The following is a 17,594-nucleotide window of genomic DNA, read 5'->3' on the forward strand; positions in this document are numbered from 1 at the left end:
TAGTTCTATGGTGGAACATTTGGGATCACTTAAGTATACAATCATATTGTCTGCAAATCATGATATTTTGACTTCTTCCTTTCCAATCTGTATCCCTTTGATCTCCTTTTGTTGTCTGATTGCTCTGGAACTATATTGAACTCTCAAGAACTATATTGAATAAGTAGGGAGAGAGTGGGCAGCCTTGTCTAGTCCCCGATTTTAGTGGGATTGCTTCAAGTTGCCCTCCATTTAGTTTAATACTGGCTACTGGTTTGCCGTATATGGCTTTTACTATCTTTAGGTATGGGCCTTGAATTCCTCTTCTTTTCCGGAACTTTATCATGAAGGGGTGTTGTATTTTGTCAAATGCTTTCTCAGTCTTTAATGAAATGATCATGTGGTTTTATCTTTCTGTTTGTTTATATAGTGGATTACGTTGATGCTTTTTCGTGTGTTAAACCATCCTTGCATCCCTGGAATGAAGCCTACTTGATCATGATGGATGATTGTTTTGATATGGTCCTGGATTCGGTTTGGAACAATTTTACTGAGTATTTTGTGTTGATATTCATAAGGGAAATTGGTGTGACGTTCTCTTTCTTTGTTGGGTCTTTGTATGGTATAGGTATAAGAGTAATTGTGGCTTCATAGAAGGAATTCAGTAGTCCTCCACCTGTTTCAATTTCATGGAATAGTTTGGATAGTATTGGTATGAGGTCTTCTATGAAGGTCTGATAGAATTCTGCACTGAACCAATCTGGACCTGGGCTCTTTTTGGTTGGGAGACTTTTAATGACTGCTTCAGATTCAATGCAATCCCCATCAAAATTCCAAGCCAATTCTTCATGGATTTAGACAGAACAACTTGCAAATTCGTCTGGAATAACAAAAAAGCCCAGGGTAGCTAAAACTATCCTCAACAATAAAAGACTTCCAGGGAAATCACTATCCCTGAACTCAAGAAGTATCACAGAGCAACAGTGATAAAACCTGTATGGTATTGGTATAGAGACAGACAGATAGACCAGTGGAATAGAATTGCAGACCCAGAAATGAACCCACACACCTATGGTCACTTAGTTTTTGACAAATGATCCAAGGAAAAAAGATAGCATTTTCAGAAAATGGTGCTGGATCAAATGGAGGTAAGCATGTAGAAGAATGCAGCTCTATCCATTCATATCACCCTGTACAAAGCTTAAGTCCAAGTGGATCAAGGACTTCCACATCAAACCAGATATTCCCAAACTTATAGAAGAAGAAGGGGGAAAAAACCTCGAACACATAGGCACTGGAGAAACACCAATAGCTTATGCTCTAAGATAAAAAATCGACAAATGGGATCTCATAAATCTGCAAAGCTTCTATAAGGTGAAGGACACAGTTGTAAGGGCAAAATGGCAACCAACAGATTGGGAAAATATCTTTACTAATTCTGTGACCAATAGAGGGCTTATATCCAAAATATACAAAGAACTAATGAAATTAGACCGCAGGGAGACAAATAACCATATTAAAAAAGAGGGCTCAGAGCTAAACAAAGAATTCACAGCTGAGGAATGCCGAATGGCTAAGAAACAGGCTAAGAAACACCTAAAGAAATGTTCAACATCTTTAGTCATAAGGGAAATGCAAATCAAAACAACCCTGAGATTCCACCTCACACCAGTGACTGGCTAAGATCAAAAACTCAGGTGACAGCAGATGCTGGTGAGGATGTGGAGAAGGAGGAACACTCCTCCATTGTTGGTGGAATTACAGACTGATACAACCATTCTGGAAATCAGTCTGGAGGTTCCTCAGAAAATTGGACATTGAACTGCCTGAGGATCCAGCTATACCTCTCTTGGGTATATACCCAAAAGATGCCCCAACATATAAAAAAGACACGTGCTCCACTCTGTTTAAAGCAGCCTCATTTATAATAACCAGAAGCTGAAAAGAACCCAGATGCCCTTCAACAGAGGAATGGATACAAAAAAATGTGGTACATCTACACAATTTAATACTACTCAGCTATCAAAAACAATGACTTTATGAAATTCATAGGCAAATGGATGGAACTAGAAAATATCATCATGAGTGAGGTAAGCCAATCACAGAAAAACACACATGGTATGTACTCATTGATAACTGGATATTAACCCAAATGTTCGAATTACCCTAGATGCACAGAATACATGAATCCCAAGAAGGATGACCAAAATACGAATGCTTCACTCCTTCTTAAAAGGGGAACAAAATAACCCTTGGGAGGGAATAGGGAGGCAAAGTTTAGAATAGAGACTGAAGGAACACCCATTCAGAGCCTGCCCAACATGTGGCCCATACATATACAGCCACCAAACTAGATAAGATGGATGAGGCAAAGAATTGCAGGCTGACAGGAACTGGATGTAGATCTCTCTTGAGAGACAAACCCAGAACACAGCAAATACATAGGCGAATGCCAGGAGCAAACTACTGAACTGAGAATGGGACCCCCATTGAAGGAATCTTAGAAAGGACTTAAAAAGCTTGAAGGGGCTTGAGATCCCATATGAACAACAATGCCAACCAACCAGAACTTCCAGGGACTAAGCCAGTACCCAAAGAGTATACATGGACTGACCCTGTGCTCCAACTGCATAGGTAGCAATGAATAGTCTAGTAAGAGCACCAGTGGAAGGGGAAGCCCTTGGTCCTGCCAAGGCTGAATCCCCAGTGAATGTGATTGTTGGGGGGAGGGGCCAGGGGGATTTTGTCCTGGAAACTGGGAAAGGGAATAACAATTGAAATGTAAATAAGAAATACCCAATTTAATAAAGATGGAGAAAAAGAAGCAAACTAATCAAAACAGTGTAAAAAAAACATGAAATTGTATTTGTAAGTGTGTTGGGATTTTAAAGTTATTTTTGTGGCAGGGAGCTGTACCTGCTGTTTATTGGAATGTCTTTTCTTGGTTGTAGGATGAGCACCTGGCTGCCTTGTTCCAGAAGCTGGAGGAACCGTTTGTTCTGTTAAGCAGGAGGATGGGACACTGCAATATTTAGAGGAATTGCTATCTATATTAATGGTTAGAGATATTGAGTGCTTTTTACTGGTTTTGTGCCCAATTTTATCATGAACTTTTTAAGATTAAGAAAAAATTGTTTTAATCTTCAATTACTTATAGTCTGACTTATTTGCTTTTCTGTGGCTATAATGAAATACCATGACCAAGTCAGTTTATGGAAGAGTTTATTTTGGTTGGGCTTCCATGAGACCATCATGGCAGGGTGCTGAGAGATCACATGTTAAACCCCAAATATGAAGCAGAGAGAGTGAACAGGAATTGGGGCTAGTCTATATACTAGCCTCAGAGCTAGCCCCTAGCAAGGTATAGCCTGTAAAGTCACCACCAGGGTTCAGACATTTGAGCCTATGGGAGATATTCTCATTCAAACCACCACATTTCCCTCCCAGGCTCCAAAGGCCATTGTTATAATATGAAGTATATTTAATCCTACTTCAGAAGTCCCCATGGTCTCCCACAGTCTCGATAAAACCCTGTGAATTTGAAAAGTGAATTAATTTCAACATACAATGGAAAAGATATATATTACTATTTCCTAAAAGGAGGAATGGGGGCATAGACAGAAAACGCTGGACCAAGAAAGACTGATAAGGCAGCATGTAAACATCAAGTCCCCTAGGACAGACTTCCCACCTCTGGTCATGGCCCATTTACAGGGGCTCCCTAAGACCATCTGTAAACATATATTTACATTATGATTCATGACAGTAGCAAAATTACAGTTGTGAAGTAGCAACAAAGATAATTTTATGGTTGGGGTTCACCACAACACAAGGAATTACATTAAAGGGTCACAGCATTAGGAAGGTTGAGAACCAGGGCTCTAGCTTAATATCTGATATCAGAGGCTTAGATGGCACCATCCCTCCATCTTTCTGGTGTTAAATATATCTCTTCCAGACTGGTTCTATCCCATGTAAGCAACTCTCCCTGGCAGAAATCACAGCTTTGGTGCTTCCAACACCTTGGAGTCTGTACAAGTATCCCAGGCTTCACTTCATCTCTCAGGGTCTTCATGCAGGAACTCAGGATTAGGGTTGGCCCTGAGGTCCTTTGGGGTGCATGCTTGTGTTTTCCTAGAGAAAGATCTGTTTTTTCTTGCTTGAGAAAGGGTACATACATAGCAGAGAACATTTTTAGATTTGTCAAAGAAGGTCAGAAAAGGGCCATAATTGTCAGTCTAGAAAGGGTATCACCGAGTTACCCCTTTGTGTTGGTTGCCTCTTCTACCAGCTCTATCTACTCTTCCTGGGTCTAGTCTCTGGAATGAATGAGTAGTTTGTCTTGTGGGTTGGTGTAGATATATGGAAATTTTAATTTTTATATAGTTTTAGCTATGAACTCCCTGTCTGAAGACTTATCTGCTGTGATGATTTGAATAGGAATGACCACCAGAGGCTCATATGCTTGGATGCTTGTCCTATAAGGAGTGGCACTATTAGGAGGTGGGGCCTTGTTGGAGTATGTGTGGCCATGTTGGAGGAAGTGGGTCACTGGGAAAGTGGGCTGTGAGGTCTTTATATTCAAGCTATGACCAGTGTCGACACAGTCTCCTGCTCCTGCCTTCAGATGAAGATGTAGAACTCTCAGCTCCTTCTCCAGCACGATGCCTCCCTGAATGCTGACGTGCTTCCCACCATGGCAATAATGGACTAAACTTCTGAGAGTGTAAGCCAGCCCAATGTCAGTTTTCCTTATCAAAGTTGACTCAGTAACAGTGTCTCTTCACAGCAATAAAACTGTAAGACACCTATTCACCTACATTTTTTTGCCCAGTGAGATTGTTCCATCTGTTTCTGGCCCTCAATTATTTATTTATTTAATTAATTTTATTTTCCTTTTTTTTACACCAAATAATTTCTTTCTGAGTTTTCATTTACTCAATCTAGATTTATTCCTTTCTGATCATTTTAGCACTTGTCTTTCTTTATTGAGTATTACTACCCAAATTTTTCTTAATTTTGAGTCTTCTTGATGGTCATAGTTGTGTATGTTTGCCCCCAATTGACAGCAAATTGCTGTCAATATGTATGTCAGTGTCATTTTTTGAACCCATGCAGTTGACTGATACATATTTGTCATTTGAGATCTCTTCATATATCACTGTGCTTGATTGCCTGGTTGTCTTCATACTGGTTTAGATGAATTCACCTTGTTTCTCTGGGTCCATGGGTAATTAATTAATTAATTAATTAATCAATTAACATGAGTACACTATTGCTGTCTTCAGACACATCAGGATAGGGCATCAGATCCCATTACAGATGGTTGTGAGCCACCATGTCGTTGTTGGGAATTGAACTCAGGACCTCTTATCCACTGAGCTATCTCTCCTGCCCAGGTCCATGCCTCTTTTTTTTTTTTTTTTTTTTTTTTTTTTTTTTTTTTTCGAGCTGGGGACTGAACCCAGGGCCTTGCGCCTCCTAGGTAAGCGCCTACCACTGAGCTAAATCCCCAGCCCCGGTCCATGCCTCTTAAGGTATGTGCAATATTAGCCCTCTTTAGTCCTTACTATAGTTCCTTGTTATATAGACACAAGGTAGAGCTACATTTTCATTACTATATTAATTGTACTGTTGTTGTCTCTGTGATGACTTAATCTAACTATTTTATTTATGCGTTGAGTTAAAGTTAAGTACTAATCAATCAAGATATTTGCTTAACGAGAGCAGATCATACTGTTTATAATTACAAGTTTTGCTGGTAAAGTGTTACTTCAGAGTGGATCCTGGTACAGCTTTTAGAGTTAGCCTATAGAAAATGCAAAAATTTTCTTCAACATACCTTGGCAAATTTAATTTCTTAGACTTTGGTCATATATACTCTGAGACGCTAAGAATGTTAAAAACAAAATCACAGCTTTTTATATTTACTACTTAAGAAACTCTTCAATTCTCTATAGCACCTTATGTGGGAAAAAGCAAAGGAGGAAAAGAGAGCAGTGGTACTATTTTAATTCTTATATTTGGTCTGAAGTTTCTTTTATCTTTGTTTCCTTCTGGTGTTTGATTTAGGACATTAAGGTCCTTTTGGGTTCTTTCACTAGTAGGGAGGGGCTGACTGTACAAAGACCCTTTGCTTTGTGTTTTGAGCCCTTTAGGTCTTTTGACTGTCCTGTATAGCCTTCAGCCTGTGTATTGATCTTACACAGCCTGCAGTGTAAGCAGTTGAGAGAGCTGGTCTTGCTGCCTGTGTCCTGTGCCATGTAGAGAAGTTTAGGGATGTTGGAAATCAAAGTGTGCACGGGAAGATTGACTTGGGAGAGAGATGCCTAGACCAGCCCATTGTTATCTGTGAGAAAGCTTTGGAAAGATACCTGCTGTGTTTTCAGTTGCTAATTTTCAGTTGTGAAGGCCTCATCTCAGGCAACCTTTACTTCCTGTCTTTCCTTTTTTTTCTGTCTCAGGAACCCCAACTGTGTTGTGTCATTGGCGCCACCTTGTGCCCCAGCTCAGGTCTGGTGTGCTACCTCTGGTTGCCTAGGTTTGCTTGGGGCTTGGGCAGGGAGCCTCTCAGTTAGCTCTCTGTACGCCCTTTAGACTCATGCTTAATTTCCACCCAGAAGCAGCTTTAGAGTGAAGCCCTAGTTGTTAATATTCAGTGGATGGGGGTGGATTTCTGTATCGGGTTACTTCGGTTCTAAGCCTGGCATGGGTTTGTCAATTTGTTACTAAAATTTCCAACCTTAACAGACCATGTAAAAGACACACAATCCAATTTTAATTATAAGTTATATGCCTAGATTGGGCATATCTAATACAATACTAACTTATTTCCCAATTCTAAGACTCCTTATTACTTCTGGTTTCTCCCAGCCACATGATTCTGGTGCATAGTGGCTTCCTTCTCTCCTCTTCCTTCATCTCTTTTTCTCCTTCTACCTGCCACCCCCTCCTGAGCCTCCAGTCCCACCTTTCCTATCCACTACCCAATCATAGGCTCTAACCTTTTATTGACCTATTAAAGTGGAGAGAAGGTTCACATAGCATCACCTAAGTACATGATGCTCTGCTTGTGGGGTGGGGGCAACCCCTCTTGAGGAACCAATATGAACAATAATATACAAGCAGCATCAAGCCAAACCACTACAGTTTACTCGTAAGATCACAGTTTTTAGTACAAAATCCAATAATGTTAGTTGTTTAAATGTGTGTCTTACTATATTTCTTACACAGCTGTTTTCCAAATGTGGGTTTGTCTGGTGTGCTGTACCAGCATAGAGTATTCATAGTTAACAGTGTATTTTCTTGCCACCAATACATGAATTTTTGTTGGATATGCTAAAGAGTCATAATGGTTTTACACAGGAAAGCTAATTGTCAGAATTTTGTTTTGTTTGTGAGTCAGGGTTTCCTGTATAGCCCTGGCTGTCCTGGAACTCACTTTGTAGACCAGGCTGCCTTCAGACTTACAGAGATGTGCCTGCCCTCTGTCTCTGAATGCTAGGGTTTAAGTCCTGTGCCCAGCTTGATATTTTGCTTTCTTTCTTTCTTCTCTCTCTCTCTCTCTCTCTCTCTCTCTCTCTCTCTCTCTCTCTCTCTCTCTCTCTCTCTCTCCCAGTCAATGGATTTTATTTGGTCACAGGGTCACAGGCCAGGTATGGCCCCAGCTTTATTTGACCTTCTTCTTTGGTGCTCAGGTTGTTGGAGTGGCTGAACTTCTTGTAGCAGTAGACTACACTGTGTGCAGGCATGAGTAGCACTTGTGGCAGATCATCTTGTCACAATTGTAATTCTGGACAAGGTGACAAAGGGATGACTCGATGATGCCACTGTGCAGACGCAGCACCAGGTGCAAGGTGAACTCTTTCTGGATGTTGTAGTTGGACAGGGTGTGGCCATCCTCCAACTGTTTGCCAGTGAATATCAGCTCTGCTGGTCGGTGGGATGCCTTCCGTTGTCTTGGATCATTATTGATGGTGTCACTGGGCTCGATCTCAAGAGTAATGGTCTTGCCCATTAGGGTCTTCATGAAGATCTGCATGTTGGCACCTGCCACTTGGCCACCTTGCTGAAGAGAAAGAGTGGTTTGGGTTTTTTTGGGTTTTTTGTTTGTTTGTTTTGTTTTTTCTTTTTAATACTTAGATCATTTTGTTGACTTCTCGGTGTTTGTGGAGGGCTGGTATAATTTGCATTTTAAATATATTTACCTGGATCTTCACTGCTTGCTCTGTCCTTTTTCTTAACAGGCAGGTGTACATTGATTTGGGACTGAATAGACTTTTTTTTAAATTGTTTCCAGTCTGTGTTCTTGTTTCACTGGCCTTTTATGAGTCAGTTGTTCACAGAATTGGCTGTCACACTGCACGAAAGATTCAGCCAGAGGTTGAGACAAGTAGAAATGGGTGGCAGTTTTAGGATCTGTACTATCATATTTTGGAACACCAGGGGTATTATTAGAAGTAATATTATTATAATGTAGTGTTATCCTAATAGTTGGATTATAATAATCCTTATTAACAATCTCTGGTTATTCTAAGTCAGTAATTTTCCTTATGAGATAATATTTACTTTCACCTCCATAAATATAATAGTCATGCGGCAGAACTAGTAACAGCTAACGATGAAAGAACAATTCCCTGTGTATATAGACTTTGGTTTTTTTGTGAACTACTTTTTGAAATATGTCGATTTATAACAGCAGTATTGTTGGTATCAGGAATTGCCTTGAGCAGCGACACCATTTGGTAACTGTTGACATGGAAACAGCCCTACATTCCCAGTATTCCTTTGGTCCAAATCCCAACTCCACGTGGGAGTAGTTATGTCATATTCCAAATGAAAGGCAGACTTCTTCTGCCCTCATGGTCTCTCTTCTCTTCATTGTTTTCTCTTTTTCTCTCGCCCCTTTCCCTTGTCTTGTTCTCCCATTAAATCTCACCAAGTGGAACTGTGTTAGTTCTGTGTGCTCTATTTGGATGGGTGTGGTGCGTACTTTATTACAAAGCGATTTTAATAACAACAAGTATGATAATTTAAGAGCTTGGAAATCAGACTGACTGGAAATAAATTCCAATTTGGGCACTCACCAGCTGTTGAACTTATATTACTAATATAAAAGTTGTGGGTGATAGTAATTTTTCCCTATAGTGTTGTGAGAATTAATCTAACTCCTTGTAAATCTCTCATGTTTTATTACTTATCAGGAACATTGGGTACTAGTAGCCATTTTAATTGTTTCATGAAATAAAGTTTGTAGAGTTGTGGAGAATGGAGTTTATCAAAGTTAAACGACACATAACTACACATAACTAAATTGTATAATCAGATTTATCTTATAATATTATAATCTTAAAGGAAGAAGGTTAAAATGTAGAATAGGAAATAATGCTATGCTATTGTTAGAAGTGATTTAACATTCTATCAGAAATCTGAAGAAATGGGGGGTTGAGGATTTAGCTTAGTGGTAGAGCGCTTGCCTAGCAAACGCAAGGCCCTGGGTTCGATCCCCAGCTCCATTAAAAAAAACAAAAAAAAAAAACAAAAAAAAACTGAAGAAATGGAAATTCATCTATTAAGGTGGCATACAGTCCATAATACATTCTATATTATGTTAACATTATTCTTAAATGTGATTTTTTAAAATGGACTAAATATGTTTTTAATGAGAAGAATTAATTTGGGTTTCAATGCTCTTTTTTTCCGATTAGGCAATATGTCAGTATTGAGGGCACCCAGACATCAGAGCTCTGGAAGGCATGTTGATGCTGTTTTCTTCTTTGTCTCTTGGGGGTGAGAAGTATAACAGATCTTAAAGAGCTGTATTCTTGTTTGTTTAAAAAAACTGATACATAAGAGAGTGTATGTTGTGTGTGTGTATGTGTCTGTGTGTGTGTGTGCATCTGTGTGTGTGTATCTGAAATGATAACAATATATTCTTTGGAAAGTATTTTGTTCTTTCTCAATTAAATTTATTCATTTGTTCAAATTGGCTACCCTTTATTATCACAGGTATAGGGAAATTAGAATCCTACTGCTTTAGTGTACGTTGAAATATACAGAGAAGAGTATCTTAAAGTGAGGACTCTGTTATCTAACATAGATGAGAGTTTCTGGATATTTTCTATATCTTTTTATTGCTCATTAAGGGAAATTTTCTGCTATACTGTGTCTTCAGACTTTCTCTTCTGTTCAAATAACTCCTCCCTTAATGTAGGTAAACATACTAACTTCTGGGTTTTGGATAATTCTGTATCATTGAGTTGAGTCAACTGGGCAGTCTGTTTTGCAAATGAAATTTCAGGTTTATCTGTGTACTACTTACTAGTATTAGAAGCATTTATTTAGCATTTTTCTTTAGTTCTTTCTGGACAAGAAAGCTACATTTGCACTTTCGTTTGAAAGTCAGTTTTTCTCTTATGTGAAAATACTAGAAAATTCTAGATTCCCAACAAGGCTTTATTTTTGTTCTAGGTAGTTTTGACTCAGCTATGAAAGGGATTTTTCTGAATGTAAAGGAATTGATTTTAGGCCAGGGACACTTACCTTCTGGTCTATTGTTCTTTTGTCTGGCTTGTGCAGTGAGGCAGGAGAGCTTTGTGTGTTATGTTTTCTTTGTTCGGAGCCCCCTGCTCTCTAAACCTATTTATACCTACATAAGAATACAGAATTACAAAAGTCTGATTGTAGTTTTTTGTCTCATTTTCTTCTCCTACAATCTGAACCTGGGATCCGAGTTGCCTGTTTTTCATTGTAAGAAATCAAAGGCTACAGAAAACTGACTCTGCTGCTGTTAGATTGAGTCAGTTCATCAGAGCCATGTTTGGTGGAGCAAGCTTTTAATCCTAGCAGGTGAACCTCTATGAGTTCCTGGCCAGCCTGGTGTACATAGAACACCGTTTCATCTTGATGCTAACCCCCAGCTGGAATGGCATTATAACCAGAATAAACTGAAAGGAAAAGCAGGTGCACATAAGTTCTTTAAAGCAATAGTCCTCCCATGGATGGCCTCTGAATGTTGTTGTTGGAGTTGGTGCATTAGAAGTAAATGTAGAATTGGAATAATTAGCTCTTTGAAGGCTTTAAGAATGCTAGTGACTGTAGAGAGAGTATCTTGGGTATTTGTATGGATATATCACCTTTCAGTTAAAAAAAAATATGGCCTATAGGAAAGGGTAGAATAGCAGGTGGGACATACAGGAGGCAGAAAGAATTCTGGGATAGAGCCAGGTGGGAGAGATTTGCCCTGGAAAATGTGACCAGACAGACTCCTGGTTCTTGAGCACAGGTAATGAGCCACATGGCAGAATGTAGATTTGTGTAAGTGGGTTAGAATTTGTCAGAGAATAGTCTAGCTCAATGGCCAAGGTATTTGTTAATATATTTTGAGTCTCCGTCTTATTTCTGGGAGCATGGGGCTGAGAGGAAGAACCAGGTCCAAACTTCTACAAGTGACAACATAAACCCAAACAAAATCTAAATCTGAGCAATGACCAGTGTATAGTTTTGGTTTCTGGAAATGGAGGAGGATGTTCACCTGGAACTGAATCCCAACTTAGGTTGGGAGTGAAAGCATGGTTTTTTCATATTAACTAGATGAGCTATTAGCGATTTGGCTTATGTCACCATGCAGACACTGAAGTTTATGTTCTTCAGTATTTTTTAAAACTTAAAAGCAGACACCATGGTACCTAATCTCGGCTTTCAGGAGATGACACCAAGAGAACAGAACTTTCAAGGGAAGGCTACAGAGCAGGGAACCCCGACTCAAGGAAGGACAAAACCACTATTAGTAACCAGAGTCTAAATGCCTCATTTGAGTGAGTTGGTTTCTTAGAAAAAATATTTCCATAACTGTCTTGGAAAATTAGTCTCTTTACAATCACAAGATCTTCATTTGTTTTACTACACTGCATTACAGTTGCAAAGAAATTGGCAAGTCTTTCCCATTTGTTTCATTGTAGAATAAATTGTAAAACCACAAATATTAAAAAAAAATCATTGTTTTAAGAACACATTAACGAGAAGAAAGACATATAGCACAGTAGAAAGGATCTAGATTTTGGTTTTATCCCAGTTACTTCTGTTTCCTGTTTTGTCAGATTTTAAAAAAACAATGGTTATTTTAGAAACGACCCTGTTGAGGCAAAACAGAATCTGGCCATCTGGATTTCTTTTCTGGAATTAGTCTTTCTTGGTTGCCATCATCTGCTTACACGGTGCACCGGGAAGGGTGATTGTAGACACACATTTATATTTTATATGTGTATCAGTTTTTCAAGTTTTCTAGGGCTCTTATTAGCTGTTAAATGTTTTCAGAAAATTTTGAGATTAGTGATTTGTGTCAGTAGATCTTGGGATAACTTCCTGAGCTTGTTGAGTCTTTGTTTCATTGTTTGTGGTCAGCTTCTTCGGCATACTTGTGTACCAGGTTGCTTTTTCTTTCTGAATTTCCTACTTCGTGTTATTAAACAGATAGAAATTTAAGTTCTAAAAAGCAAGGGATGTGTAACTGAAGGAAGTACACAGTACGTGTCCCATGCTGAGCACTAAGAAAATACTTAGTGAACATCTGTCAAAATGAGGGAAAAAAAAAAAAAACAGTTGTGCATGTTTGGTGGTGTTTCTATGTTCCTCTGTTGCTCAGTCTGGTGGGTAGACTCCAAGTCAGCTGCTTGTTTTAGTAGACTACATCTAGATTTTGACCCGGGTAGGTGCTTGTTCTTTGAAAGTAGCAGGAAACTAATCTTCTTTTGTCTTGCTTTCCATCACTGGCTGGCCAAGCATGGTTTTGCAGCAGAATATTTTCTTTGCTTACTTAATTAGCTGCATCTTATTAGCCACTGGATTTTTAAAATATTTAACATCCTTTTATAATTCATATCTTTTTCATTACTTTTGGATGGGCCACCAGAAGTCAAATATTAGAGGAAATGTTTAAGTTCCACTTGCTATTGAAAAGTGACAAAATGAAATATTCCTTTCCTTTAAAAAAGTGGTCATAATACCTTGATACTATATTCTTGTTTTAACTTTATGACATTCATTTTTGTATCTTAAGGTCTTTGACCCATTTGGAGCCTGTAAAAGTATTTGCTAGATATAAAATGACTATATTGTCTTTTATTAAATTTACAGCCAAACGTGTGCCTAAAACTCCTTTTCCAATGCCTTCCTTCTACATTTTTCCAATATCACATTCTCTGAGTCATTATTAGACATCTCACAAAAGTTAAATGTACTAAGAGTCATTTTAGAAGTTAGTATCTTTCACTTCTACACATTAGCTCTATAAAAATCAGGTCTAATATTAACTTGTATTGTTAGATGAAGCATCTTTCGTGTTTTTTGGAAACTGATTTCTTGTTCCTTATATTAAGAAATTAGGTCAATGTAACTAGAGCATTTGATCCGTCTGTGACTTCCTTTGTGTGCTGTTTCCTGAATCATCTCTTTGATGATTCCATTTAGAGCTATTTAATCTCTGCACATGTTTGGGGCCTTTTACAAACCCTTCCTGGATCAGGATGCAGATGTTTTCTACCCTGTTAGCAACTTTACTTTTCATTCTACAAGAGCAACAATTTAAATTCTATTAGTCACAGACTGAGTCTCAGTGTAATCACAATTTCACAATTTACTCTTTCACAATTTTGTGTCTTGGTCTCTGATTTCTCCAACTATTCCTCCACATCCTTTCTCCATGTGCTTGTCTAGTTTGCCCTCCAGTGAGGACCGTGTATCCTTGCATTTCCATGAATCTCACATAGAGTAGCTCACTCTGCTTGTGGAGAGACCCATGCACTCTGCTGCACTGTGGAACAGGTCAGCTAGCCCAGTGAAGAGGAACACTATGGTGTTGCCTCTCAGGCCAGGGCAGTGGGGGTGCATGGCCCACACTCAGTGGTCAAAGATGAACTTTGCATAATTTCCAAGTGAGACTCTTATTTTAAAAGTCTTTAAAATATAAAGGTAATGCAACTTCCTTTTAAAGCTTAATTCATGGTTGTAACTTTGGAATATAATATATCATGGCTGTTGTCTTTGTTTAGTGGCATTTTCTGTTGGATTGTTACTGATGACACTTAAATTCTTGCAGATTAAATAGTGGACTGTTGTGAAAACACTGGATAATCTGCTCAGTTTGTCTTGAGTTTGTAAGAATGTGACACGTACTTACATTTTACCAGAAGCCATAGCTATGGGTGCTAGGATCTGAAAATATCTGTATGGGCTGTGTATTAGGTAAAGATGTTGATGGTTATTGGTCAGATAAGGAAAAGTTATTGGTGGGTTTGTATTTAAATGCTCCCTACATACTGGCTCCCAATATCTGGAAGCCATGAGGGGCAGATCCTCAAGTACCCCAAGTGATGCTTTGTAAACTTTGCCTCTTAGTTTAACTCATCAAAAATGGATAGAGTCTGTGATTATGCAATAGAAGAAGAAAGGTGGGACTTGAGGATGGAGTGGAGGGTCTCAAGAGAGAGGAATAGGGGGAATAAGAGAGGAGACCAAGGGAGGAGGAAGCCACCATGTGAGGAGATGGACCCTGAGTATATGGCCTGGAAAAAGAGCAAGTAACAAGGGACATTATGGCATAGAAATAGGTTAGTATAGCTGTAAACCTGCCCAATTAGCCTTATGACCTTTAAATAAAGTACCTGGATTGTGTGTCTTTTATTTGGACTAGTTAGAGTGTTTAATTCCTTTTATAATTGGTGCCTTTGACCCTGAGATTAAGTCTCATGCTCTACTGAAATGAAGTTAGATATTGTACTGTGTGTTTCTGGTGGTGCAATAATTTGCTGTTTTTCATAGAGCATTGAGGTGTTTCAATATGTGTGAAAAAGAGGCAGTGAGTAGTTTTTTAAACTGTGTGCTACTGCAGTGTACATAGAATAGCTTTGTTTGGAATTAGCTAAAGTGATAGTTTTGGGTCTTGCTTTACTAACAGTGTTGTTTGTAGCAGAAAAAGTTCTATAACAGCACACATCATGCTTAACCTAATAGTATTATCCAGAGACAATGACCAATTTCTTTAATATACTTATCCATTATTAATGGACTTCTTTATGGTTCAGGTGCCGGGCACATTTATACATCTGGGTGAGATTGCAAATGTGGTTTGGATATTACAAATGATGGTAAGCTGTTTTTCTATCGATACTGGAATTATGTTCTGTAAAGCAGTTACTACTGACAAAAATTGAGCTCAGGTTTTTTAGTTGAAGGTGGACTTGTTTCATGACAAGTAGAAAATAATGCTGTTAGACCGTTTTTACCTGTGTGTAGAAAAACTTTAATGTTTAAGATAAAGTGTCATTATAGTATATAAAAATATTTACATAACGTGCATATATTTGTGTGTGTGTGTGTGTGTGTGTGTGTGCACGCATGTATGGATGGATGTAGTGTATAGATGAGATCATCTAGTTACACTGACTTAGTATCTGGATATGGGAAACAGGGAACCAAACTTTCTAAAAATGATTAGTAAGTTTTTGTTTAATCAAATGGCTGGCAGAAACTTGAAATTTCTTTAAATATTAGTTTTATGTTCTATAGAAAGTTCTTTTAGGAAAGAAAAAATAACCATTCCAAGAAAGTTCTTTTTGTTTTTCCAATTATAGTGAGCTGCATTGTTCTCCTAAGCAAGGGAGTGGACTTCATCCTCCTTACCACTTTCATCCTTGCCTACCCCAGGGACTGTGTTACAATGTAACAGAATCGTTTCCATTTATTAAAACATGATACCATGAGTTCATTGTGACGCGCTTTTGTCTGAACACTGCTGAAGAATAAAAAAACAATTTTACTAGTTTTTGTACTAATTATAGAAATAACGGCAATTCATGCAGGTGTTTGGAACCTTAATATTTGCACCTTAAAATAATAGAAACCATATTTCCTTAATAAAATTTAAGGAAAATCTGTTTTAACATAATGATTAAATCTTATTTTACTGCAGACCTAATATCAGATTCATCAGTGAGTAAGAATCCCGATTCTATGCAAAGAAATTGATTCTGTTTTTCTCAAGAGATGAAATTGCTTCTTGTGGCCATGAAGGCAGGTATGGAGAAGCTAAGTGAGTTCTATTTCTTAATGGATAGTTGTTTTTTTTATATTTTTAGAAAGATTAAGCCTCGCAAGTCAGTTCTACAATTTCCAGATATGAAATATATATTACAAAGGAAATATTTTAGTCTGAGTCCTTCATCTATACTACCATGTAAAGAATTTTAAATAACATAATAGTCCCTAGTGATTCTCCACTGAAAACCAATAATAATAATAATAATAATAATAATAATAATAAATAATAGGCATTGTCATGTTTATCTTCCATCCGGTATAAAATGGAAAGAAATTGAAAGCTACATTTCTCTTTTTCTTTTTCTTTTTTTATTTGAATGGCATTGGAGGGGCCTTATTTGTCAGTCTTTACAAATAAGAAAAACTCGCCTCACAACTGTTCATAACTGCAGTTCTGGGCAGTCTATCTCTTCACGGACACAGTCACATACATTCAAGAAATACACAGAAAATTAAGCTGAAACTCGATTTTCTTCTAAATTAAAAGTAAACGATCTTCTACCATTGCTGATGACCAATGTTGGCATCTGTGTGGTGCGTAAAATGAGGCAGGCAGCCGTTGGGCGTCGGTGCTTAAAGCTATTGATGGGGGTGGATCCAGACACCTATGGAGATGCTGCCGCAGGCAGCCAGCTACTAGAGATGTTACTCAACAGACAGTTTTCTGAGGGAGCAAAGCTTAAGTTACTGGGGGGTTGGCACTCTCTATGATCAGCGAAAAACCTATGAACTCTCAACTCCTTGGGGTCAGTGAGAAAGACCAGGGAAGAGAGAAAATTCAAACACACACACACACAAAAAAACACACAAACACACACACACACGCGCACACACACACACACACACACACACGCGCGCACACACACACACACAAACACACAGAGTTGATGTTAGAAGGAACAGTGTTCCAACCCATCATACACAAGACTTAACAGATACACATAGTTGATGGATGCCCTAACCCTTGTGCTTTATTCTTTGTTCCATCAACTTATATATCCCAGCCAAATCTTTCAAGCATCATTAAATCACAATGTAATTGTTTTAGTTTTCTTCTAAACAAAGACAGGAGTGATTATTTCATTATTTATCCTTAAAAAGTATTCTTAAAATACTCACAGATCTAACCACTTATATAAAAATCAGTCATATCTACTTTAAATCCTCAGAATTAGTATCTACTCAAGAGCAATTCTTTTTTTTTTTTTTTTTTTTTTTTTTGGTTTTTTTTTTTTGGGGCTGGGGACCGAACCCAGGGCCTTCGCTTCCTAAGCAAGCGCTCTAACCACTGAGCTAAATCCCCAACCCAAGAGCAATTCTTAATAAATCTCATCAGGAAGCTGAGGGCAAAAATGTGTATAAGAAATCAATTGTTAGTGCCAGAGATGTTGGCCAGTGAATGAATTTTCCCATAATTCTTAGATTAGGAGGAACATGTTGGCAGTGAACAGAGCAGAAATCCATAACAGCATAACAGCATCAAGTCCTCAGGACACAGCTCTCGGGACACATAGTCCTTG

The 17,594-nt window shown here is 38.3% G+C and overlaps 2 protein-coding genes across 12 annotated transcripts in view; both read right to left on the reverse strand.

The window, feature by feature from the left end:
- Ralgapa1 (Ral GTPase activating protein catalytic subunit alpha 1) overlaps window positions 1-17,594 on the reverse strand; it is a 356,627-nt gene that overhangs the window by 61,413 nt on the left and 277,620 nt on the right. The gene's annotated exons all lie outside the window — the stretch shown is intronic.
- On the reverse strand, window positions 7,593-8,267 carry LOC116905064 (ubiquitin-60S ribosomal protein L40-like). The gene has a single exon (XM_032907767.1). The coding sequence runs from the start codon at window positions 8,018-8,020 to the stop codon at window positions 7,712-7,714; it is 309 nt and encodes a 102-aa protein (XP_032763658.1). The 5' UTR covers window positions 8,021-8,267; the 3' UTR covers window positions 7,593-7,711.

This window comes from Rattus rattus, chromosome 7 (genome assembly GCF_011064425.1).
Source record: "Rattus rattus isolate New Zealand chromosome 7, Rrattus_CSIRO_v1, whole genome shotgun sequence".
NCBI lineage: Eukaryota > Metazoa > Chordata > Mammalia > Rodentia > Muridae > Rattus > Rattus rattus.